The following is a 25,862-nucleotide window of genomic DNA, read 5'->3' as shown; positions in this document are numbered from 1 at the left end:
AATTTATGCACCCCTGTTCTTATTGCAGCACTATTCACAATAGCCAAGACGTGGAAACAACCGAAATGCCCATTAATAGATGACTGGATTCAGAAACTGTGGTATGTTTATACAATGAAGTATTACTCAGCTATAAAAAAGAATGAAATGTTACAATTTGCAATGATATGGATGGACCTAGAGAACATTATGATAGGTGAAATAAGTCAGTTGGAGAAAGACAAATACCATATGATCTCACTTATATGTAGAATCGAAAGAACTGAAGACATGAACAAAGTAAACAAATAGTTTCACAGATATAGAGGAAAAACTGATGGTTGCTGGATAAGAGAGGGTTGGGATGAAGAAGAAGGGGAGGGGATGAGAAAGCACAAATTGGTAACTACAATATTGCCACAGGGATATAAAAGACAGTTTGGGGAATATAATCAATAATATTGTAAAGTATTCGTAGGGTGTCAATGGGCAAATGTCTTATTAGGGAGACCACTTCATGGATGGTGTAGATGTCTGATTACTGCACTGTGCACTGTACACCTGAAGCTGAAGCTGACTAATATTGTATGCCAACTATAATTTTATATATGTGTGTGTGTGTGTGTGTGTGTGTGTGTGTGTGTGTGTGTGTGTGTGTAGTGATGGGATATGGAGTATAGCATAGGGAATAGAGTCAACAGAATTGTAACAGATATGTACGATGTCAGGGGAGCAGTAAATTGGGGGAGGGGGTTGTCACTTTGCAGGGAGTGATGAAAAAAGAAAAAAAAGAAACAGGGATTCATTTCTATGCCTATTCTTCCAAGATTGTTCTAGAATGTTCTGTTCCTTCACTCTCTGTGTTACAGACACCTGAGTTACTGTAGCTTAGCAATCATTTAGAGATGGCATGAGAGGCAAGTCTTTTATTCCTGCAGATACATGCAATTGCCACAGGGAGTTCCTTTGAAGCATCCTCTCTTGGCTTAAGAGAAGTATCTTCTTTCTCCTTAGTAATGGGAAGAGAAAACTCAGTCCACTTCCATTAACTTTATATAGTCTGATGACTTCTCTTAACTCTCTTTAAATTTCTAATTCTTTAGGCTGGACCATATTTGACATTTTTTAGTAAATAAAACATGGCTATGCCTAGCATCATTCTGTCAAATATTGGAACACTTAATGTCTACTGTTTTCAACTTTGAAGCTTTAGTAAAAGTTCTGAGATGATCGGAAGACAATATTAGAACATGGAAGAGGATTTAAAATAGTGTAGCCTAAGCCACTGTGTAACAGTGAAAGAAATTATGATGTGTTCAAAGACACACAATTTGTGGCAAAGTTGAAGTTAGTACACAGCCCTCCTAATTCTAAGGTATTTTTCTCCAAATGTGCTATTTGGCTCTCTGAAAGTAATAATTTATTAAGAAACTATATTTAAGGTTCTGACTAAGCAGAATAGCTTCACAGAATGAAATCACCTGAGTTAATGGAAAGATAATTTTATAATTGGGTCTATTTTATTTAAAAAAATAAATCTCCTTGGAAAGAGTCGAAAAAAAGATTAAGTACTTACCAATTTGTGCTCCATAATGAAAAAAGGAAAAAAAAAATTCTGTGTATTAATTTTTCCCCAATTTGTTGCATTTTATTTGACAATAACAACTATTTATTTCTTAAATTCACTATTCCATCTTATTTTGCCATTTTTAATTTCAAACTAATCTCCTTTTTTGGTCTTTATTTTTATTACTGGCTGTACTTTTCTCTCACATGTTGGCTCAAGACAGCAGACAGAAACATCTTTTATTCCCTCCTCTTTTCCTCCTCTTTTGGCCCTCACATCCAATAAGTATCAATTCTACTAGATGTATCCATATATTGTTTCTGACCTTTAGCCTATTTTTTTTAAATTTTCATTTCTTCTACCTATAACTATTCACCATTCTGTTGTTTGGTAATCCTCTATTATTTAACATCCTCTATTATTAAAACTATGATACAAGTAAAATTTTAAACTTGTAACTATTCCTCAAATTCCAACTAACAGAATCATAGATCTAAGGATTAGGAGAAAATCCCACTTATATCATCTATCATCATAATGAGCAAAGCCCTTTGATGCTAAAATTATTTTTACATAATGATCATTTAGCTCATGCTTGAACTTTCCTTATAGAGAACTGACAGACTCTTGAGACAGACTAGAATTTACCACTGAGCAACTCTGGCTGCTTAGAATGATCTTTTTTAGACAAATTAATTCTACCTCTTACTTTGACTGGTTTGTCCGTTTAGATCTTTGAGAATAAATCTAAGCTTCTAATATATTACAAACTTTTAGCTACTTAGAAATAGCAATTGTATGTAGCATTATCCTTCGGAAATTCGGTGTTTTGAAACAAAATTCTGCCTATTTGCCATAAGACAATTCTTTTCTTGCTATGGGAAATCATAGGATGATGTATCTCATTAAGAGATTGGGATACTGAATTATATATGATATGCATGATTTTTAAGAAAAACATATTTTTCAAAGTCTTTATATGTTCTTTTATGCCATGAACAATTATAGTTGCTTGTTATTAGACAATATACAAAGATCAACTTTCAATGTCCCAAATAAAGAAAACAATTTGCCATTGAAAGTCATTGCTGTTAATCTAGACTTAAAGGAGGCAGGACAAATCACTGTACAAAGGATGACCAGCATACATACAAAAACAAACAAACAAACAAACAAACATAAACAAAACAAAAAACCCTAAACACATTTTTGTGTGCCCCCAAGACATTTATATATTGGAGTTCTGAGCATTTTACTCGTTGGCTTACACAAAAGCAACAATTATTTAATTTAAGGAAGACCTTACAAGAAAAAGAAAACCTCTCCTAAATGTTTGGTCAAAAACTCTCTTAAACATTAGCTGATTCCTTGATTTAGTCCTCATTTTTTTTTTAGTTCCTTCTATCATTTCAATTATAATATTAGTTTCTAGTTTTTCCTCATCATTTTGCTTTTCCTCCACTGAATACATTCTTATTCATCTATGTTTCCATGATATAATTGAGCCTGGCAGTGAACATAATACAACAGTCATCTCTAGCATGCTAGATGCGAAGTGGATCTAACCTCTCTCTTTTTCTAGACATTGTCCATACAGCTGAAAATCATGTTAGCTCTTTTTTGGTAAGCACATACAGTACTACTGCTGACTCATAATGAAATCGATAAATAGCTGTTGGATACCTGCAAGTCCAAATTGTTGCTGTGTTTTCTATCCCCAACTTCTGCAACAGCAACCTACCTATTCTTCCTTGCTTACATTCTTGCCCAAGCCCTCCACTACATTTTCCACAAAGCATCTAACATGATCTTTTAACACGTTTTTTTTTTTTTTTTTTTGCTAAAAATGTGATCTGCTTAAAATGTGATCTGGTCTATGTCTACCTATTTATTTCACCCCTTATCACTCTTCTTGTCATATATCCCCTTCATTGAAACAGATTCTTCTCTCTTAATCTATATAGTTTCTTCTTCAAATATAGTAAGTCTGTTCCCTGTTGAGGGCTTTGACACTTGCCTTTCTCTGCTGCTGAAACACTTTCTCCAAGAGACTAATGTGGCTTAATTTCCACATTAATCAGGTTTTTTGTTAGAGATCTACTCCGAGTGACATTTCCTGATCGTTCTATGTAAAGTAAGACCTTCGTAGCTGATCAAATACCATACACGTCACTTACTATCCCTTTATTTAATATCATTTTGGAAATTATTCCTATCAGACTGTTTTATTGCGTTTCTTACAAGTTGTCTATCATCTCTCCTAAAATGTGAATTTCTCTAGGATGCAGATTGTGTCTGCCTTGTTCATTGCCATATCCTTAGTTACTAGAGCATTATATAGCAGGCAGTTAATTAATATTTGTTAAATTAACAGATAGATGAATGAATTGGACTAAAAAATACTTAGAATTTATTAAGCCATTGGACCTGGGAATAAGAACATTTTTAAAAATTTCTCTTATATCTGTATTTTGTATTCACAATATACAACACCTTTTATAAATTATGTATGTCATTATCACTTGGAAATTTTTAGCTGTCTCTATGATTTATTTTTTAGAAGATAGACTGAACCATAAATGAAACAAGTGTTGAATCTTGAGTTCTACTTAATCCCATTTTTTTTAAAAAAGTCAATTCCTTCAGGGATTAAGATGGAATAAATATGGATCCAGAGGACAAGTTGAAATAGTTCTTTCTCAGTTTAGTCTTCAACCAAAAATAGCTCTAAGCCAGCAAAGGCATGGTCAGATAGTTCATCTCTGAATGATCACAGAGGAGCAAGTAGAGAGGTACATAAGCCAGGTGTCCTCTTGGAGACCTTTAGAATGTTTTGAAGCAAAATCTTCCAGACCTAGGTTCTGAGTGGAAATAGGTGATATGAGGCCTGAGGAACCTGATCAAAGGTACTGACTGACAATTCAAAGATTTTTACCGTTCTATTTTTTCTTTGCTTCCTGATTTCATTGCCTTTCTTCTTCTTCTCTCTGTCTTTCTCATTCTTCCTTTTCAAAAACAATGTTTACTGGCTATTTTCATAGTCCCCTGAACTAACCTAGGATAACTGCTACTTCTTTAACTCAGGATTTCAGGAACCTAAGACTTAGGTTAGTTCCTGGTATTGAAACACATCAGAATGATCAGGTTAGAGAATCCAAAATTATTCACCCTTTTTGGATGTTTTCTGACCAGAAATTGTAATAACCAGAAACATGGTTACACTTTTCTTTACAGAAGAAAAGAATCAAACAATTAATTGTTGCCTTTCATTTATTTAAAAAATAGGCACCCATACTTATAGAAAGTATTACGCTGGGTCTTGTGTATGAAACATCAGATAGAACAGCCACTGTCTCTCTTTCTATAGAACAAATGGCTTTGTATTTTCTAATTTAAGCATATAAAAACCATAGCTGCAAAACATGCAAGTACTAGAAAGGAAAAGGTCATCACTTAAAACTATATTCCTCCTTGATATGGACTGTTGGATGGTTACACCATACTTTAAATTCATGCTGAGATCAAGTTCATGCTGCAAGCAAAGCCACCATCATTAACACATCATGAGAAATAACTAAGTTCTCTAACAAATTACAGTAAGAATTAGAAGAAAAGCGTTTTTTAAAAATGCTAGAAAAGGTACATATTGTGGTTGATACTGCATCAAATAAATATCACAAGATATAGAAGTTGAGAAAGTTTCAAGAAATATGTAGTTAGCTTGATTGATGGTTAGCCAAATAAGACTTTCCCAAAGAGCTAAAATAAACAGAAGACAATATATAGAGCTTAACTCAATTTTCATTCTCACAACTAATTATATATAGTTTATTTTATAAATGATATATATTCAGTATTTGGGGCCTGAAAAACCTATAAAGTTGTTTAATGTCAAGGTGAGCAGAAATTTTCCTCTGCATTTCTTCTACATCTTACTCATGTTCAGCTTGCTTGGGTGCTAGGTGAAACTATCTGTCTCTCTACTCTATATGCAGAATAGACTTGCGTTTGAAGCAATGAGATATAGAAAAGTAGCTGTTTTCTTGCTGACAAGTCACTCAAATTACTACATAAGGGCTCCCCAGAAGTTCATGATAAGCTATAAAACAATCTTCACCATAAATTGGCATATTTTACAGTAATATTACTGTGATAGAAATCTATCTGTACTTAAACAATAATATTGGAAAGCATTGGTACACAAGTTCTAGTAGACACTGGATCCAATATAAATTATTTGAGAATTATTTTATAATAACAAAGAGAACAAATGCACATGATTAATTTTCTATCAGCAAAGATTTACCATTGTTGAAAATAATAATGCCAGTAAGAATCAGTCCAGTTTAAGAAGCAAGAGATAAATTTTACAGTACTTTCTAAATTATAAAATACTTATATATTATGCTATATATAATATTATGATATAATATTGCTTATTCCTTACCTAATACTTTAGTGGAAAATATTTGTATTTTTTTATGTAAGAGAAATAACAGTTAGCTAAACTAATAAGTTAATTCTTTTTTTTTTTTTTTTTTATTTAATTTTATTGGGGTGACAATTGTTAGTAAATTTACATAGATTTCAGGTGTACAATTCTGTATTACATCGTCTATAAATCCCATTGTGTGTTCACCACCCAGAGTCAGTTCTCCTTCCATCACCATATATTTGATCCCCTTTACCCTCATCACCCACCCCCCACCCCCTTACCCTCTGGTAACCACTAAATTATTGTCTGTGTCTATGAGTTTTTGTTTCTCATTTGTTTGTCTTGTTCTTTTTGGTTTATATACCACATATCAGTGAAATCATAGGGTTCTCTGCTTTTTCTGTCTGACTTGTTTCACTTAGCATTATTCTCTCGAGATCCATCCATGTTGTCACAAATGTTCCTATATCATCTTTCCTTAACGCCGAATAGTATTCCATTGTGTATATGTACCACAACTTCTTTATCCATTCATCTATCGAAGGACATTTTGGTTGTTTCCATGTCTTGGCCACCGTAAACAAAGCTGCAATGAACATTGGCGTACACGTGTCTCTATAGAGAAATGCTTTTATATTTTTGGGGTAGATACCCAGGAGAGCGATTGCTGGGTCATATGGTAATTCTATTCGTAATTTCTTGAGGAACCTCCACACTGCCTTCCATAGCGGCTGCACCAGTCTGCATTCCCACCAACAGTGTATGAGAGTTCCTTTTTCTCCAAAGCCTCTCCAACACTTGTTACTATTTGTTTTGTTGATGAAAGCCATTCTGACTGGGGTGAGGTGATATCTCATTGTGGTTTTCATTTGCATTTCTCTGATGATTAGCGATGTTGAGCATTTTTTCATATGTCTATTTGCCATTTGTATATCCTCTTTGGAGAAATGTCTCTTCAGGTCCTCTGTCCATTTTTCAATTGGGTTGTTTGTTTTTTTGTTGTTGAGTTTCATGAGTTCCTTGTATATTTTGGATATTAGCCCCTTATCAGAGGAACTGTTTGCGAAAATCTTCTCCCATTCAGTTGGTTGCCTCATTATTTTGTCAATAGTTTCTTTTGCTGTGCAGAAGCTTTTCAATTTCATATAATCCCATTTGTTTATTTTAGTTTTTACTTCCATTGCCTTTGGAGTCAAATTCATAAAATGCTCTTTGAACCCAAGATCCATAAGTTTAGTACCTATGTTTTCTTCAATGCATTTTATTGTGTCAGGTCTTATGCTTAAGTCTTTGATCCATTTTGAATTAATTTTGGTACATGGTGACAGATAGCAGTCCAGTTTCATTCTTTTGCACGTGGCTATCCAATTCTGCCAGCACCATTTATTGAAGAGGCTGTCTTTCCTCCATCGTATGTTTTTAGCTTCTTTGTCAAAAATTATCTGTCCATATTTATATGGTTTTATTTCTGGGTTCTCAATTCTATTCCATTGGTCTATGTGTCTGTTTTTCCGCCAATACCAAGCTGTTTTGATTATTGTAGCCCTGTAGTACAAGGAAAAATCAGGGAGTGTGATACCTCCAGTATTGTTCTTTTTTTTTAATATTGCTTTGGCTATTCGGGGTCTTTTGTGGTTCCAAACAAATCTGATGATTTTTTGTTCTATTTCTTTAAAAAATGCCATTGGGATTTTAATGGGGATTGCATTAAATCTGTATATGGCTTTGGGTAATATGGCCATTTTAACTATGTTGGTTCTTCCAATCCATGAGCACGGAATGTCTTTCCATTTCTTTGTGTCTTCTTCAATTTCTTTCAAAAATGTCTTATAGTTTTCAGCATATAAATCCTTCACATCCTTGGTTAAGTTTATTCCTAGGTATTTTATTCTTTTTGCTGCAATTGCAAAAGGAATTGTTTTTTCTATCTCTTTTTCTGAGATTTCATTGTTGGTATATAGGAAAGCAATGGACTTTTGTACGTTGATTTTGTAGCCAGCAACTTTACTATATTCATTGATTGTTTCTAATAGCTTTTTGGTGGAGTCTTTAGGGTTTTCTATGTATAGCATCATGTCATCTGCAAAGAGTGACAATTTAACTTCTTCATTCCCAATTTGGATGCCTTTTATTTCTTTCTCTTGCCTGATAGCTCTGGCGAGGACTTCCAACACTATGTTGAAAAGCAGAGGTGATAGGGGACAACCTTGTCGTGTTCCTGAACGTAGAGCAAAGGGCTTCAGCTTTTCACCATTAATTATGAGGTTAGCTGAGGGCTTGTCGTATATGGCCTTTATTATGTTGAGGTATTTTCCTTCTATACCAATTTTAGTAAGTGTTTTAATCATAAATGGATGTTGTATCTTATCAAATGCTTTTTCTGCATCAATTGATAGAATCATATGATTTTTGTCCTTTATTTTGTTTATGTGATGTATCACATTGATGGATTTGCGAATGTTGAACCATCCTTGTGCCCCGGGGATGAACCCCACTTGGTCGTGATGAATAATCTTTTTAATGCATTGTTGTATTCGATTTGCTAGAATTTTGTTTAGGATTTTAGCATCTGTATTCATCAGAGATATAGGTCTGTAGTTTTCTTTTTTTGTGTTGTCCTTACCAGGTTTTGGTATCAGGGTAATGTTGGCCTCATAAAATGAGTTAGGGAGTACTGACTCTTCTTCAATTTTTTGGAAGAGTTTGAGCAGGATTGGTATTAGATCCTCTTTGAAGGTTTGGTAGAATTCACTGGTGAAGCCATCTGGTCCAGGACTTTTGATTTTGGGAAGGTTTTTGATGACTGATTCAATTTCCTTACTGGTGATCGGCCTGTTAAGATTTTCCAGTTCTTCATGATTCAGCCTTGGAAGGCTATATGTTTCTAAGAACTTGTCCATTTCTTCTAAGTTATTAAATTTGGTGGCATATAGTCCTTCATAGTATTCTTGGATAATCCTTTGTATTTCTGTGGTGTCCGTGATAACTTCCCCTTTTTCATTTCTGATTTTGTTAATGAGTGTCTTCTCTCTTTTTATCTTAGTGAGTCTAGCCAAGGGTTTGTCGATTTTGTTAATCTTTTCAAAGAACCAGCTTTTTGTCACATTAATTTTTTCTATTGTCTTTTTGTTCTCTATTTCATTTAGTTCTGCTCTGATTTTTGTTATTTCCTTTCTTCTGCTGACCTTGGGTTTCGCTTGTTCTTCTTTTTCTAGTTTTTTAAGGTGTAACATGAGGTTATTTATTTGGGATTTTTCTTGTTTCTTGAGATAGGCCTGTAATGATATAAATTTCCCTCTTAATACTGCTTTCGCGGCATCCCAAAAATTTTGGTAGGATGTATTTTCATTGTCATTTGTTTCTATGTATCTTTTGAGCTCTCCTCTAATTTCTTCTTTGACCCAGTCGTTCTTTAAAAGTATGTTGTTTAATCTCCATGTATTTGTGTTTTTTCCTGCTTTCTTTTTGCAGTTGATATCCAATTTCAAAGCTTTGTGATCAGAGAATATGCTTGGTATGATTTCAATCTTCTTAAATTTGCTGAGGCTGATTTTGTGTCCCAATATATGGTCTATCCTTGAGAATGTTCCATGTACACTAGAAAAGAATGTATAGTCTGATGTTTTAGGATGAAGTGCTCTATATATGTCAATTATGTCCAATTCATCTAATGTGTCATTTAGGGCTGCGATTTCGTTATTTATCTTCTGTTTGGATGATCTATCCATAGCTGTCAATGATGTATTTAAGTCCCCTAATATAATTGTGTTTTGGTCAATTTCTCCCTTTAGTTCTGTTAGTAGTTGCTTGGTGTATTTTGGTGCTCCCTGATTGGGGGCATAAATATTGATGACTGTTATGTCTTCTTGTTGTATAGTCCCCTTTACCATTATGAAATGTCCATCTTTGTCTCTTGTTATCTTTTTCACCCTGAAGTCTGTTTCATCGGAAATCATTATGGCTACACCTGATTTTTTCTGGGTACCATTTGCTTGAAGTGTCAATTTCCACCCTTTCACTTTGAGTCTATGCTTGTCCTTGTAGCTGAGATGTGTCTCTTGTAGGCAGCATATGGTTGGGTTTAGTTTTTTGATTCAATCTGCTACTCTGTGTCTCTTTATTGGTGAGTTCAGTCCATTTACATTTAGGGTGATTATTGATATGTGAGGATTTCCTGTCATTCTGTCTTTAGTTTTCTGGTAAGGCTGTGTCTCCATTGTTTCTTTGCCTTTTTGTTGTTGTCTGTTATTTCTGTGTGGTAGTATTCTATGATGTTTCCCTCTGTTTCTTCTTTTATTACAGTATATATTTCAGATTTGGATGTTTTTTGAGTGGTTACCCTTGAGTTTATGTAAAAGAAAGTTTGATATTTATAGAGTATTCCAGTTTCTTCAGTCCGCTTACTTTCTCTATTCCCATATTCCAGTTCAGGCCTTTACGCTCCCCCTTTTTATGTTTTGGTTGCCACAAGTTGTCCCTGTTGATGGTGGTCTAATAGCCTCCTTTAGTATTTCTTGTAGTGCAGGTCGTGTATTAGAAAATTCCCTCAGCTTCTGGATGTCTGGAAAGGTCTTTATTCCTCCTTCATATCTAAAGGAGATCTTTGCTGGATATATTATTCTTGGCTCATGATTTCTCTCTTTCAATAGTTTGAATATTTGGTTCCATTCCCTCCTAGCTTGTAGAGTTTCTGCTGAAAAATCTGATGATAATCTAATGGGCTTTCCTTTGTAAGTTACCGTCTTCTTTTCCCTGGCTGCCTTGAGGATTCTTTCTTTATCATTGATTTTAGACAGCTTCAATACAATGTGCCTTGGTGAAGGCCTGTTGGGATTGAGGTAATTAGGTGTTCTATTTGCTTCTTGGATTCGAGGATCCAGTTCTGTCCACAAGTTTGGGAAGTTCTCATCGACGATTTGTTTGAATATATTCTCTGTTCCCTTCCCTCTTTCTTCTCCTTCTGGTATGCCCATTATTCTTATATTGCTCTTTCTGATGGAGTCAGAAAGTTCTTGTAGAGTTCTTTCATTTCTTTTAAGTCTCAAGTCTCTTTCTTCTTCCCTCTGTGTAAATTCCAGGTTCCTATCTTCGATGTCACTGATTCTTTCCTCCATCTGGTCAACTCTACTACCTAAGCTGGATATTTTATTGTTAATTTCTTCTATTGAGTTCTTAATCTCCAGAAATTCTATTTGGTTCTTTTTCAAGATTTCAATCTCTTTTGTAAAATGCTCATGGTGTTCTTTGATTGTGTTTCTGAGTTCATTAAACTGCCTTTCTGTGTTTTCTTGCATCTCGTTCAGTTTTTTCAGAATTGCGATCTTGAATTCTCTGTCATTTAAATCACAAAGGTCCATATCTCTAAGTTCCTTTTCTGGAGACTTTTCACTTTCTTTTTGAGCTATCTTGTTGCCTTGGTTATTCATGGCAATCACTGATTTACTATTTCTCTTCCTAGACATCTACAGGAGTGTCTTCTGCAACAGGTTGATAGGTATGCGAAGAGCTTTTGGAGTTCCAAAGCTCTTTCTGCACCAGATTCAGAGCCCGTTTGTTTCAGCAGTTCTGTTTACTCCTGCAGGGATCCGCCCAGATAGGTGGTGCCAGGGGCGGGGTGAGTTGTGAGAGGTGGCCCAGAGCAATGGAGGCGACCACCACCACAGCCAGTCCTGCTTCCACAGCTCCCTCCCCTTTGCCGGAACTAGTTGAGCTGCGAATCTGTGTCTGCGGTACACAGTTCTCAGAGCAGCAAATATTCTGTCCTTTGATCCGACACTGCTACTTTATCACTTCTAGCACCGGGCAGGTGGGGGCGGGGCGAGCTCTGGGAGGGTAGGGAGGGGGCGGCTAGTCTCCGTGCCTAAGGCTTCCGTTCTCCGCTCGGCAGTGAGGGCTTAAACCACCGATTTCAGCCCTCTTCCCTCAGTCTTTGCTCCGAGGTCTGCCGTGAGCGAGCGTTGGGTTCAGCGGTTTTGTATGCTGCCCCCTCAGCCCTGTGGGCCGTAAGCGGAGCCCTAGCAGTCCGAGTCCTTCCCTCTCCCGCAGCAGCTGCGGAAGATCCGGGCGCAGCGGGCTCCGAGCACTGAGCTAGGTCTGTTTCCTGCGCCCGCGAGGCTCCATCTCCGCACTTCTCCTCTCCCTCCTCCCCCGCTCGCGCGATTCGCCCACCTGGAGGTTAATTCAGTAGTGGACCTCTTCGTCTTGCCTGACTGCTGTGCAAGGAGTCCTTTGTGGAGTTATTGTTGTCCGATTCGTTGTAAATTCGAGGGGAGCGTTACAGAGGCTCACCTCACGCCGCCATTTTTTTTTCTTCTAAGTTAATTCTTTTTTTAATCTTCAAAACACTGAGAAAACATATTTGCTCTCATTTTTTTAGGATTCTGAATCTGCCTCTTTAGTTGACGGTTTCTATCACTCCAGAAATTGCTGACAATTGTAGATACCTTTAAATATTTTATTTGCCTTTAAGGTAAAAATAAAACAAAACTCACTAAATTCAAGTGACCCTCCCCTGCTGACAAGGAAAAAAATTAAATTGTCTTCTGATTAATTACATGTCTAATTCCACCAGTGCACAGATGATAAGAGTCAGCTTGGTTTCCTGCACTGAGGTAAGCTCCATTATCATCATGACTTCCTAGGGACCAATACTATGTGCACAGACATAATTTTAAAATGATTACGCAGGAGCCATAATCTATTTCTCTTTTTCCACTGCAGCAGGCCAGTCAGGCTTAATATTATCAGGCACCTGTTTTTCTTTAACATTTCTGTTTTCATTTTTCTCTTAAAGTTCTTAGGCTGCACTAGCTGACAGTGACAAAGTTCTGTGCTATTTACCACACTGCCACCAAGAAGAAGAAGAGTATTTGTATAAGCTTATCAATGACAGACATTCTCTGTTCAATAGTATATCATCCTCTTGGCAGAAGGAACAAACTGTCACCTTTCCAATAAAATGAATTTAACCCAAAGGGGGAAAATTGGGTCAATGTAGAAGGAAAATATGCTTTCTGTGGTTCTTGTTGTTTTTCAAGCAATACAGCTTATATCAGAAGCATCTGAAAGTAATTCAGGATAAAGTAACTAGATGAATGTCTTTAGGAAGGAGGTCAGCATAGCTCTGAGAAACTGAATTTCTTCTCATCACCTTCGTGTTGTCTGGTATGTTGAAAGCATTTCTATAGGAAGTGTCTTCTCATTATTCTTCCACTAGTTACCATCTATTTGACGTGGGACACGTGATAGAACCTTCCTGAGTCTCATCTCTATTGAGAACGAACACTATTTTACTTGCCCAAGTACAAGATATTGAGCCACAAAATTTCCAAATTACTTTTAATTCAAAGATTTATAAATTTACCTAAGACAATATTCCTGTTTTTCAGTTTAAAAGAGATATAAATGTATCTAATTTTTAAAAAAAATCAAATTAAATATTATTCTTAAGTTTATAACTTTGGTAGAAATACATTTGGGGTGTTAAAATATATGTTGGTACTGGGGATACAAATAAAATGCTTTCTAAAAAAATCTTCAACTAAATGAATCTAATAATACCTGCATTCTAGTCTATTCTAATAATAAATAGTATCAATTAATATTTATATATGACTTATTTCACATGCACTTTTTCCCCTAATCTCAGTGTCATATCTGGCTGTTTTATGACATTTCACAGAAAGTAACCAATTAGTAATAAATACTGTTGTAATATATTTCTCCAATTTTTAAGTATTTAAAAATAAACAAGAATTATTAAGTCTCATTATAGAAAGAGTATACTAATTAAAATATTTGGTGATGGAAGGAGAACTAACTCTTGGTGGTGAACACACAATGGGATTTATAGAAGATGTAATACAGAATTGCACACCTGAAATCTATGTAATTTCACTAACAATTGTCACCCCAATTAAAAAAAATCTCATTGGATAGGATTCTCTGTATAACAGAGCAGGGTAATTAAACCCCTCAGGTTTGTTGTTTGTTTAAAAATGGAGATCGAATGAAAAGCAATGTACAAAGAGCCAAAGAATGTGAGTAAAGTTGCTTATAAATTCAAAGAAGATAAATCCTGAACCATAACATCGCCTCCTAATCACTATCTCTACACATATTTGGGGGGAAAAAACACACGGATCTTCAAAGAAAGAGTTTTAAAGAAAACAATAATGTGGACTTTGGTACAGTAGAGGTTGAAATGGTGATCCTTTTTGTCACATATAAATACAGAACTAGATTCCTCCCCCAAATGGTTTCACACATTCTATAATGAGAAGCTTAGATTTTATTGATGTTAATTATCTCATTGATAAAAACAATTATACTGATATTAAAGCTTTTTTAAGCTCAGCTAATGATATTAAATCCCAGTGCTCTTACAGTCACTGTATCTGAAATAAACCTAGAGAATATTCCATCTTGTTTATTATTAACTAAAACAGATTGTTATTATTTGCATGTAGAACATTTGTATATATAAAATGTAGTAGAGCTAAAAACAAATGCCACTGCGGACCACTTCCTTTCTGAAAATGTTCTGTTATCACTAGTTCCTAGAGTCTCCCCAAACTTATAACTCACATTTCATTCTTTCCAAGCTATGCTTTCTCTTGCCCTTTAAAAGCACACACTTCTCAGAATTACTTCCTTGCCTTATGACTTATTATTATATACATAATCCTTCGGTGGTTATTTTCTTTCCCAGAGCTTCAAATTCATCTATACAATAATGAACCCCAAATTTATTATTATTTTGGCTCAGTTATCTACTTTGAACTTCAGACATTTTCACCTGAATCTGTTACAGATATGTGAAACTTAATATGTGCACTATTGAGCTCAGTATTTCCCCACTCTACTTCTACACCTACTTTATTCAGTATCCAAATAAATGGCAATATCATCTACCCCTATAAGTAAAATGAAACAACGTCCTTTAATGCAAAATTTTAAATCATTTGCCAAATCCTATATACTTTATTGCCAAAATGCATTTGAAACTTTCATCTCTTGTTAGTGCCCTCAGTACTGTCTTATTTTAGGTCCTAATCATATTTTCTCCTAATTATTTTTTAATTTGTATACAATAAGGTTTACTCTGTGTTCTAAAGTTAAATTGGTTTTGGTAAATGCACATTGTCACATTCACCATTACAGTGTCATACAGAATTGTTTCACCTCCCTAAAAAATGTGTTATTCTTCATTCACACATTCAATCATCCTCTGATCCCAACCAATGGCGATCACTGATTTGCAAAGTCTCTAGTTTTTCCCTCCCCAAAAGATAATATAAATGGAATCATACAATTTGCAGTCTGTTCAGACTGACTATTTTCATTTAATGATATGCATATATGATTCATCCATGTGTTTGCATGGTGTGACTGTTCATTTCTATTTATCACTGAAAAGCATTGCATTATGTGGAATTTCTATAGTTTGTTTATTCATTCCCTTATCGGAGGGCATCTTGCTTGTTTCCAGTGTTTGGTGATTATTAATAAAACTCCTATAAACATTTAGATGCAGATGTTTTGTGTAAGCACAAGTTTTAAAATCAGTGAGGTACATGCCTAGGAGTCCAATTGCCTGAGTAGATGGTGAGTGGTCGTACCATTTGCCTTCCCACAAGCAATGAATGACATTCCTGTTTTCTGAGTCCTCACCAGTAATTGGCATCGTTTTTACTTTTTTGTTTTTCTGGATCTTAGCCATTTTGATATGTGTAGTCTCACTGTTGTTTTAATTATAGGTCCATTTTTAATATGAGGTCATACATTCCTGTAAAAGCTGTCATCCTTTTATTACTCTCAACGGCCAGTTTTTAAACATATGGCTGTGTTTCCTAGTTAAACACACCAAACATATTCCATCAATTAAAAAAATGAATAAAACAAACGGGGAATGCAGCCTGGGTCTTCTCTTATTTCTTTAATCAGTTTTGCTAGTTCAAATAGCAGCAGCAACATAAAATGTACTCATAACCTATAGTTTAATTACCCTTATTTTCTGTAATCATTATCAAGTCAGGGTGCCAAATAGCTCCTATAATGTAATACCCATAGACGAAGGCAATAACCAGAGAAAACTATAGAATAACATACTAAATAATGAAATAATGAAGTAAATATTCAATGTATTACCAAGTAACAAGAACGTAACAAGGGCTGTACCTTCAAAATAATGTTAAAATGAGGATGTAACAGTGAAAGATTTTTAATATAATTATCCTTGATAACTGCTTCTTTCAAGTATTGAATCAATTCTAAACAGATATCTAGAGCAGCGAATAAATTAATCAATTAAAAATATCATATGTGCTTCAGATTAAATGCAGATTGTTAAAAACCAAATCTCATGTAAAAATTACAAATACCCTTTTTTTTCCAGCTTTGTCTATAACATTTGAGCAGCAACTTACCTCCAAAATCAGCTTTATTGTTCCTATATTCCAACGTTGCATTTTACTCTATGGAAAGAGCAGCACCTTCATTCCCTTATGAGCTGGAAATCTAACAATCATGGACCCCACTTCAAATTGAGTATTTTCATCTTCCCACAACCACAGTATAACACCTCTTTTGCAATGACTGTTTATTTGGGAGAATAATGTTGGGCCAGAATAAGAAAATAAAACTTTAAAGGGATATTACAGAATACCATTCTCTCTTCACCTAACATTGTCAGATTAATAAATAAAAGCAAAAACATTACCTAACTTTAAATTTTACATAAAATATTGCATAGAGCATACTGGAACAAACCAATCATTTGTTGTTTATTTGAAATTCTAACTTAACTGGGTACTTTTTATTTCATCTTACAAGCTTATCTCCACTCCCTTCAGTTAGTTTCTGAGTTCAAGATGAGAATGACATTGAGAAGGTAAAAGAAAAATAGACTAAATGAGCAGGGAAGATGGTAGTACTGCATAGAAAGAAGCTAAGATTGGATAAACTATTTGAAGACTCTCTTTTTTAACTAACCATAATTTCGATGGACTAGGGTTTTCACTTAACTTTTAATGTTTTTGAAACTATTCACTTTTTCACATTTTCACAGTTGTCTTTATCAATATTTTATAGAGATCTCATCCTACCTTTTATGTCTCTTAAACCTGTTATTTTTTCCTGTAAACAATGATGATCACATATAATAATAATACATCAATAACTGTTTGTTTTGCAGTTAATTACTAGTATTTCAACAAGGAAGAAGCTTTGATGTATCTTTTAAAAAGCATTTAGATACATGTGAATGTTAGAGTTATTGCACTTAAACGTGTAACATGCATTCACATGACTGACTTACTAGATTTTTCTCTGTATATAAAGCTATTCCTTTGAATTTCAAACAAAGTTTTTGAGCACAATCTAAATTGAGATTTCTATTTTTGGTTTTAAAGAGGACTCATCCATCATACATAGTAGAAGTTACACTGGAAGCACTAAATAACAGAATATATAGCCACCGAGTTAAATCTAATCAAGCTGAAATATTACTTGTATAAGCACTACAATTTAAATTCTACACATTCTTAAATTAAAACAAAAAAAGTTTATGGCATATTAATTTTTAGCATTCTGATGGTATTACTCCAAAAACATAAATTACTTTTGTAGAATAAAAGATCTCATTTTAGATCCAAGATATAGAACAATAAAGTTGATTAAAACAAAGTTAAAGATGAGACAATCAAAACAAATACACTGTTAGAGATGCCTTTAACTGACTTTGTGAGTGTAATAAAGATAGCATGGTTCTGTTTTTACATGGTGAAATTTAGGATTGTAATGAGACTTTTTAAATAATTACCTGTTATGAAATATATATATATATACCGGGAGTGCCAAAAAAATGTATACAAGTGGACACTTTGGTTACTGTTACTCAAACAGTAGTAGTTCGCCATAATCAGAAGTGTCTGGATGCTGATGGTAACCACTTTGAGCATGTCTTGTAATGGGAGAAGTCAAACGTGACTTGTATTCATCTTTTGTTATTGGCATATATGGAGTATTACAATTTTAATAGTGTTTCTTTCTTAAAATGTGTATACAATTATTTGGTACCATATATAGATGATAGATAGATAGATAGATAGATAGATAGATAGATAGATAGATAGATATCCAAATATTCTGAAGGCTAACAATGGTTTATATTATAAATAAAAGTCAATGAGGTGGAGTGGATACTCATTTCACTAACATTTATATAGTATTTTTCTAAGCACTTTAGTATATTGAATTGTATATCACTTTTTGAAATGCTAACAAAGGTTTAAGGATTGTTTTTCTTTTGTTGAAATTTATGAATACTGATATAAATTTAAAAGAATATCTGAGGGTATTTTGTAATGAAGACTTTTGTATGTTTTTGCTATTTGATACGTAAGGAAGAATTTTTTACCTGAAAGACACCCAGCGATTGACAGAAACAGAATTACTTTCCAAGAGGAAGCCATCCTTCTTCACTAAGATTTCCTGTCTCAGCGTGTTTAGCAGCTCTAACGTTTCTTCATTAAAGAATGCCCTGTTGAGATAAATAACACTTTTCAAAAAACAGAGGAAATAAATGGAAAAGCAAACACAAGCCAATTTTTAAAAATCTCATAATGAAATGATAAATGACTTTTAGTGCAAAGGTCAGATTGATATATACTTTGATATTGACAACAATAATACAATTTCCATTAGAATTAATTTAATGTGCAACAAAAAAAAATTCAGAGAAGTGATAAACTTTGCCTATCACATTTATTTATATTGAATGTTCCTTAACAGATAATAAAAACATCAGGTTCTAACGGGGATGATTTTTCCTCACGGGGAATGTATAAGAGCTATATTTATTACATCAGACAAATTATAGAACTAGAAAAATAGGGTACAGGAACCAGTTACACTAATATATACTCCTCTGCTCTAGAACATAACTAATGATCAGTTAGCCAAGCGACTTTACATATTGTGCCTATAGCTCATCTAAACCTCCACAGGGAATTTTTCTCATTTAAGTATTAATGTCGAATGCTTTTGTTTATAACTCCTGTGATTATCTGCATTATGTTGTGATTCCCTCCTTGGTGAGCTATTTCTCTCAGCATCTTTTGCTGCCTGGAAGCTAAGGGAAATAATCATTTTCATGAATATTTAACTTTATTTATTTATTTTTTTGTCTAATGCCATTTTTATAACAATAATCAGTATAACACATTAATGTCCTTTGGTTGCTTTATTTGTCTTGAAAGATACAATAAGCATAAAAATACATAAAATTATCATATGGAACTTCCTGCAAGAACTTGACAAATGTGCATTAAAAATTCCTATAACAGATAAGTAACTTCTGAGTTTTTAGGTGTCAGTGTCCTTCTTGGTGACCTTCTTGGCATTCTTCTTGGCAAAAAGTGATTAAATTGAGAAATAATTGTGCAGTATATTTATAATTTTTTAAAAAACATTTTTTTAAATTATAATAGATTTTTGGCAACTGATTCCTCCTTATAGACTTGGAGGTTCAGGCTATCTCTAATTTTAGAAAACATCTTAAATAGATAGCCAAGCATTTTTATTCCAGCTTGGTCATAATTTAGTATATTCAAACCAAAGAGGGAAATCTCTTGTAAGCGTGATTCTTCTACCTGAATAATGGTAGTTCCACTTTTTTTATAGATTTAAATCTAAGCCTTGGTAAACTATTTTAATTACATGGTTATGATAAAAATGGAAAATAAATTTAATAAGAGTTAACAATGGTTGATTCATAGCCACCCCTTCAACAAAGTATTTCTCATCACTTTTTTTCTAAGTTAATATCAGAAATACAATTTGAAGGACAAAAAAATGACTTTATGGTTAATTTTTACAATTTAAAACATTTTTATTATTTATATACTGCTTTTTAACCAGAAAGGAATAGAAGAAAATCAGCACTTCACACATAACAATTAGAGAGACTTAAATTTGCTAGAACTACAACTATGATTCATGAGAGCTGCATATCTGAATTAGTGGATTTTCAATCCACAGTGAAATTGGCCTTCAGAACATGAGTTCTGAGAAGTTAACATAGTGTTGCTTAACTTATTTTGATGAGCTTCTGCCTTAGTCCACGTTCCCAAAGCTCTATTTCCCTCTCTATTTACAATATTCTCTGTTGTCTTAAATGTTCTTTATCAACAATGCAAATATTTTCAGCACCCTTATATGTTGTACCCTGAGAATGTCAAAGAAAAAATGCACATGTTCCATTTCTTTAAAAATGCCATTGGGATTTTGACGGGGATTGCATTAAATCTGTATATTGCTTTGGGTAATACGGCATTTTAACTATGCTGATTCCATCCAATCCATGAGCAAAGAATGTCTTTCCATTTCAATGTGTCTTCTTCAATGTCTTTAAAAAATGTCTTATAGTTTTCAGCATATAGGTCTTTCACATCACAGAAAAACAGACACATACACCAATGGAATAGAATTGAGAACTCAGAAATAAACCCACATAAATATGGACAGATAATTTTTGACAAAGAAGCCAAAAACATGCAATGGAGAAAAGACAGCCTCTTCAATAAATGGTGCTGGGAGAATTGCAAAGCTATGTGCAAACGAATGAAACTGGACTGCTGTCACCATGAACTAAACTTAATTCAAAATAAATGAAAGACCTAAGTATAGACCTGAAACAATAAACAGCATAGAAGAAAACATAGGTACTAAACTTACGGACCTTGGGTTCAAAGAACATTTTATGAATTTGACTCCAAAGACAATGGAAGTAAATCTAAAATATACGAATGGGACTATATGAAACTTAAAAGCTTCTGCACAGCAAAAGAAACCATCGACAAAATAAAGAGGCAATCAACTGAATGGGAGAAGATTTTTGCAAACAGTGCCTCCGATGAGGGGCTAATATCCAAAATATACAAGGAACTCATGAAACTCAACAACAAAAGAACAATCTAATTAAAAAATGGGCAGAGGACCTGAAAAGACATTTCTCTAAAGAGGACTTACAAATGGCAAATAGACATATGAAAAAATGCTCAACATCACTAATCATCAGAGAAATGCAAATAAAAACCACAATGAGATATCACCTCACGCCAGTTAGAATGGCTTTCATTAACAAGACTAATAGTAATAAGTTTTGGAGAGGCTGTGGAGAAAAAGGAACCCTCATACACTGTTGGTGGGAATGCAGATTGGTGCAGCCGCTATGGAAGGCAGTGTGGAGGTTCCTCAAAAAATTAAGAATGGAATTACCATATGACCCAGCAATCCCTCTCCTGGATATCTACCTAAAAAATCTGAAAACATTTATCCATAAAGATGTTTGTGCTCCAATGTTCATTGCAGCTTTATTTACAGTGGCCAAGACATGGAAACAACCAAAGTGTCTTTCGATAGATGAATGGATAAAGAACTTCTGGTATATATACAATGGAATACTATTCAGCAGTAAGAAAAGATAAAATAGTACCATTTGTGATAACATGGATGGATCTTGAGGTTATAATGCTAAGTGAAATAAGTCAGACAGAAAATGTAGAAAACCATATGATTTCACTGATATGTGGAATATAAAACTGGAAACAACAAAAGAACAAGACAAACAAATGAAGGAACAAAAACTCATAGACATAGAAAATAGTTTAGGGGTTACCAGAGGGGAAGGGGGAGGGGAGCTCTAGAAGAGGGTAAACGGGATCTACTATATGGTGATGAAAAGAGAACTGACTCTGGGTGGTGAACACAGTGTAAGATACAGATAATGTATTACAGAATTGTTCACCTGAAATGTATGTAACTTTACTAACAATTGTCACCCCCAAAAACTTTAATTTAAAAAAAAATACACGTTGCACACACACACACACACACACATATACACACACACAGACGTTAACACAGGATATGAGCCAAATAAGCAGGACAGTGTAAGTGTAATACAGATATAGAACTATCAAAAGGGGTATCTAGATGTAAGAATGGCAGGCATTAGGAATGGTACAGAATGATTGTTAGTGAAATTTCAAGAAGACATTGAGCTTAGACAAATACCTTACTTCTGAATGGGACAGTGCAGGGATCACAATGAACACATAAATAAATAAGTCAATATAAGAGACTGATCAAACTATGGAAAAATTAACCCATAGTGAAGGACAGTGAGTGGCTTGAGGATAAAAGGAGCTAATTTATGGGAGGCATTTCTGACAAGATCACATTTAGGTGCAGTATTTATGTTATCAACATGCCATTATGAAATAATCTTTATATATGTATTTTGCCACATTTTAAAAATTGTCAAATAAAAATAGTACAGTAAAATGTGTTCCTAAAATAATCAAATTTTATTTTAAAATCTCCACAAACACAAAGAAGTGTACGTGTGTCTGTGAGTGTTTGTTGTTGTTGTTTTTTTTTTTTTTTTTTTTTTTTGTGTGTGTGTGTGTGTGTGTGTGTGTGTGAGTTTGTGTGTGTGAATGGGTGTATCTGTGTGTGTTTCATTTTCAAGCATCATTGATTGGGGCTTAAACACAAAACATAATACTTTTTCAAAAGCTCTTCTTTTTAAGATATCTAAATTAGAAAATTAGACTCTTCCTTTTCACTGTCCTTCCTTTGCATTCCCTCTCTCAAAGTAACGTAAAAGGTAAATGAAATACTATTCTTTAGGTTCTGAAATATGTAAGCTTTTATATGCCTCTACTGAAAACACAATTATTCCATTACTTTAATAAAATCCATGTATTAAAGTAATAAAATAATATAACTAATCATACATATACTAAGTTCCTACTACATGCCAGGTTAAATTACAATCAGTTAATAAATGTTACTAAAGCATATCAAGATGCATGAGTTAATGGAGACTGACCGTTGCACATTAAACTGCTGTTCATCAAGAGATTGAAAAGCCATAAATACTAATTTGGAAACCACTAAGCAGATACAGTTTTATAAAACTCACATTTTTAAAAGAGCTTATTTCAGTGTTTAGACTAAATACCTATTATCACCTGTGATATTCAAAGAAAAATATACAAAATGACATCATATTACTTTGCATTTTCCCCATAATTATTAAAAATAATTTCAAATAAAGTAAAATAAGTAGATCAGTGCTTTAGTATTAAGCCATATATTCTAAATGATAAATGCATTGTGATGTTGGTTTCACAGACAGGTACTTAAAAATATCATATCTTTACTGGAGTCTGAAATAGAATTGCAAAACATGCTACATCAAATATATCAAGTGATAGTATGCTGCCACTTAAATACAAGTTAGTTTTTTTTCTTTTCTTAAAGATATAGATAGGAAACCTGTTAAAGACATGTATATGTAAGTGTGTGACGAGAGAGAGAGAGAGAGAGAGAGAGAGAGAGAGAGAGAGAGAGAGAGAGAGAGAGAGAGAGAGAGATTGAAAGAGAAACATTTCTATTATTGCCTGGTGATCTTTCTCCAGTTCTCTGGAAATAATTTCCTATAGTTTGGCTCCATATAGGCTATTCACACAGCAGTTAGAATTATAGTTTAAAACATAAATCAGACTACATTATTTTCCTGATTCAGTAGTTTATTTTTTTAGATAAAATCCAAATTCCTTATATAGTTTATAAGACCATATACAGAGGGTACCAAAAAACTGTAGACACATTTTAAGATAACATTTCTTAAAATGAGTATACATTTCTTTCTTTTTTTTTTTTTTTTTGGCACCCATGGTATATAATCTAACTCTGATTTCATCTTCTAGCATTCTATATTCCAGTCCCACTACATGGACTTTCTTGTTGCTCATCAAACATGCAAAGCAATCATTATCTCTTCGTTTACTTTGCCTGAACCTCTCCACCATCAGTTTTTACCAGACTGTGTAGCTTTACATGATTGACGATTCTGCTCCTCAAGACTTTCTTTTTGTTCCTCTTTTTTAATTAGTTTCAGGTGTACAAGCCTTTCTTGATCACTCTCCTTAAAATAGCAAGCTCCCCCCACTGTTCCTGTCAACCCTGTCCCTGGTTTTTATTACATTGTCCCTGCCTTATTTCTTGTCTTAGCAATTATTAGTGCTTGAGGGTAAGCAATTTTTTTTTTTTACTTTTTAATTATCTTTTTCTACTACTGGGATATAATATCCATGATTTTTGTCCTTTCCATCTTTGTAGACCCAGCATCTAGACCAGAACCTGCCTGTTTTTAATTAATATTTTTGAATAAAAATTATTAAATAAAGTGATGCCTCTTGTAAGTAAATTACTTGGCACAAAGCAATACAAGAAAAAAAATACTGTCTCTTAAATTTCTATAATTCTAGCAACAGCTACCATTTATGAAAGTCTATGTGACAGGCATTGTGTTATGCATTTTACTATACAACTTCTGTTAATTAACTTCACATATCTTATTTATGAAAATAAATTGCCCAGATCACACAGCAAGCGAAAGCGAGAACTAAGGTAAGAATAAAGTAGACATTTAAGCTACATTATCTCTTCCAGAAGAACTTCACAGCAATCTCTACAAAAGTCTCTAGAGATTGGAAAAAAAAATGGCGGTGTGAGGTGAGCCTCTGTAACGCTCCCCTGGAATTTACAACGAATCGGACAACAATAACTCCACAAAGGACTCCTTCCACAGCAGACAGGCAAGACGAAGAGGCCGACTACTGAATTCACCTCCAGGTGGGTGAATCGCGCGAGCGGGGGAGGAGGGAGAGGAGAAGTGCGGAGACGGAGCCGTGCGGGCGCAGGACACAGACCTAGCTCAGTGCTCGAAGCCTGCTGCTCCCGGATCTTCCGCAGCTGCGGGAGAGGGAAGGACTCAGACTGCTAGGGCTCCGCTTACGGCCCACAGGGCTGAGGGGGCAGCATACAAAACCGCTGAACACAACGCTCGCTCACGGCAGACCTCGGAGCAAAGACTGAGGGAAGAGGGCTGAAATCGGTGGTTTAAGCCCTCAATGCCGAGCGGAGAACGGAAGCCTTAGGCACGGAGACTAGCTGCCCCCTCCCTACCCTCCCAGAGCTCGCCCCGCCCCCACGTGCCCGGTGCTAGAAGCGATAAAGTAGCAGTGTCGGATCAAAGGACAGAATATTTGCTGCTCTGAGAACTGTGGACCGCATACACAGATTCGCAGCTCAACTAGTTCCGGCAAAGGGGAGGGAGCTGTGGAAGCAGGACTGGCTGTGGTGGTGGTCGCTGCCATTGCTCTGGGCCACCTCTCACAACTCACCCCGTCCCTGGCCCGACCTATCTGGGCGGATCCCTGCAGGAGTAAACAGAACTGCTGAAACATACGGGCTCTGAATCTGGTGCAGAAAGAGCTTTGGAACTCCAAAAGCTCTCCGCACCCCCACAGGGACGTGACGCCCTATGACCCAGGTGAACTGTTAACAGAGGAGAGGCCCGTCTCTCAGGGAATCCCCCCATTGTGTGAGAAGCTGGAAAACTGCAGAGAAAATATAGCACTACTGTGTCAGAGAGACCTCTTCCTATCAACCTGTTGAATAAGCCACTCCTGTAGATGTCTAGGAAGAGAAATAATAAATCAGTAATTGCCATGAATAACCAAGGCAACAAGACAGCTCAAAAAGAAAATGAAAAGTCTCCAGAAAAGGAACTTAGAGATATGGAAATATGTGACTTAAATGATAGAGAATTCAAGATTGCAGTTCTGAAAAACCTCAAAGAGATGCAAGAAAACACAGAAAGGCAATTTAATGAACTCAGAAACGCAATCAAAGAACAACATGAGCATTTTACAAAAGAGATTTAAATTAAAAAAAAAAATGCAATTTCTGGAGATTAAGAACTCAATAGAAGAAATTAAGAATGAAATAACCAGCTTAGGTAGT

General features: G+C 34.7%; 1 protein-coding gene across 1 annotated transcript in view; it reads right to left on the bottom strand.

The window, feature by feature from the left end:
* The window catches only part of CNTN5 (contactin 5), a 1,322,225-nt gene that overhangs the window by 720,825 nt on the left and 575,538 nt on the right, over positions 1-25,862 (bottom strand). Inside the window, exon 3 of the mRNA XM_081062322.1 lies at positions 18,400-18,522. Coding sequence (XP_080918448.1) covers positions 18,400-18,454 — 55 coding nt within the window. The 5' untranslated portion in view covers positions 18,455-18,522. The remainder of the gene's footprint in view (positions 1-18,399; positions 18,523-25,862) is intronic.

Source organism: Rhinolophus hipposideros, assembly GCF_964194185.1.
Source record: "Rhinolophus hipposideros genome assembly, chromosome: 10".
In the NCBI taxonomy this organism is placed as follows: Eukaryota; Metazoa; Chordata; class Mammalia; order Chiroptera; family Rhinolophidae; genus Rhinolophus; species Rhinolophus hipposideros.
Note: the sequence above shows the minus strand (reverse complement) of the source record. Positions and strands in the feature narration are given on the sequence as shown.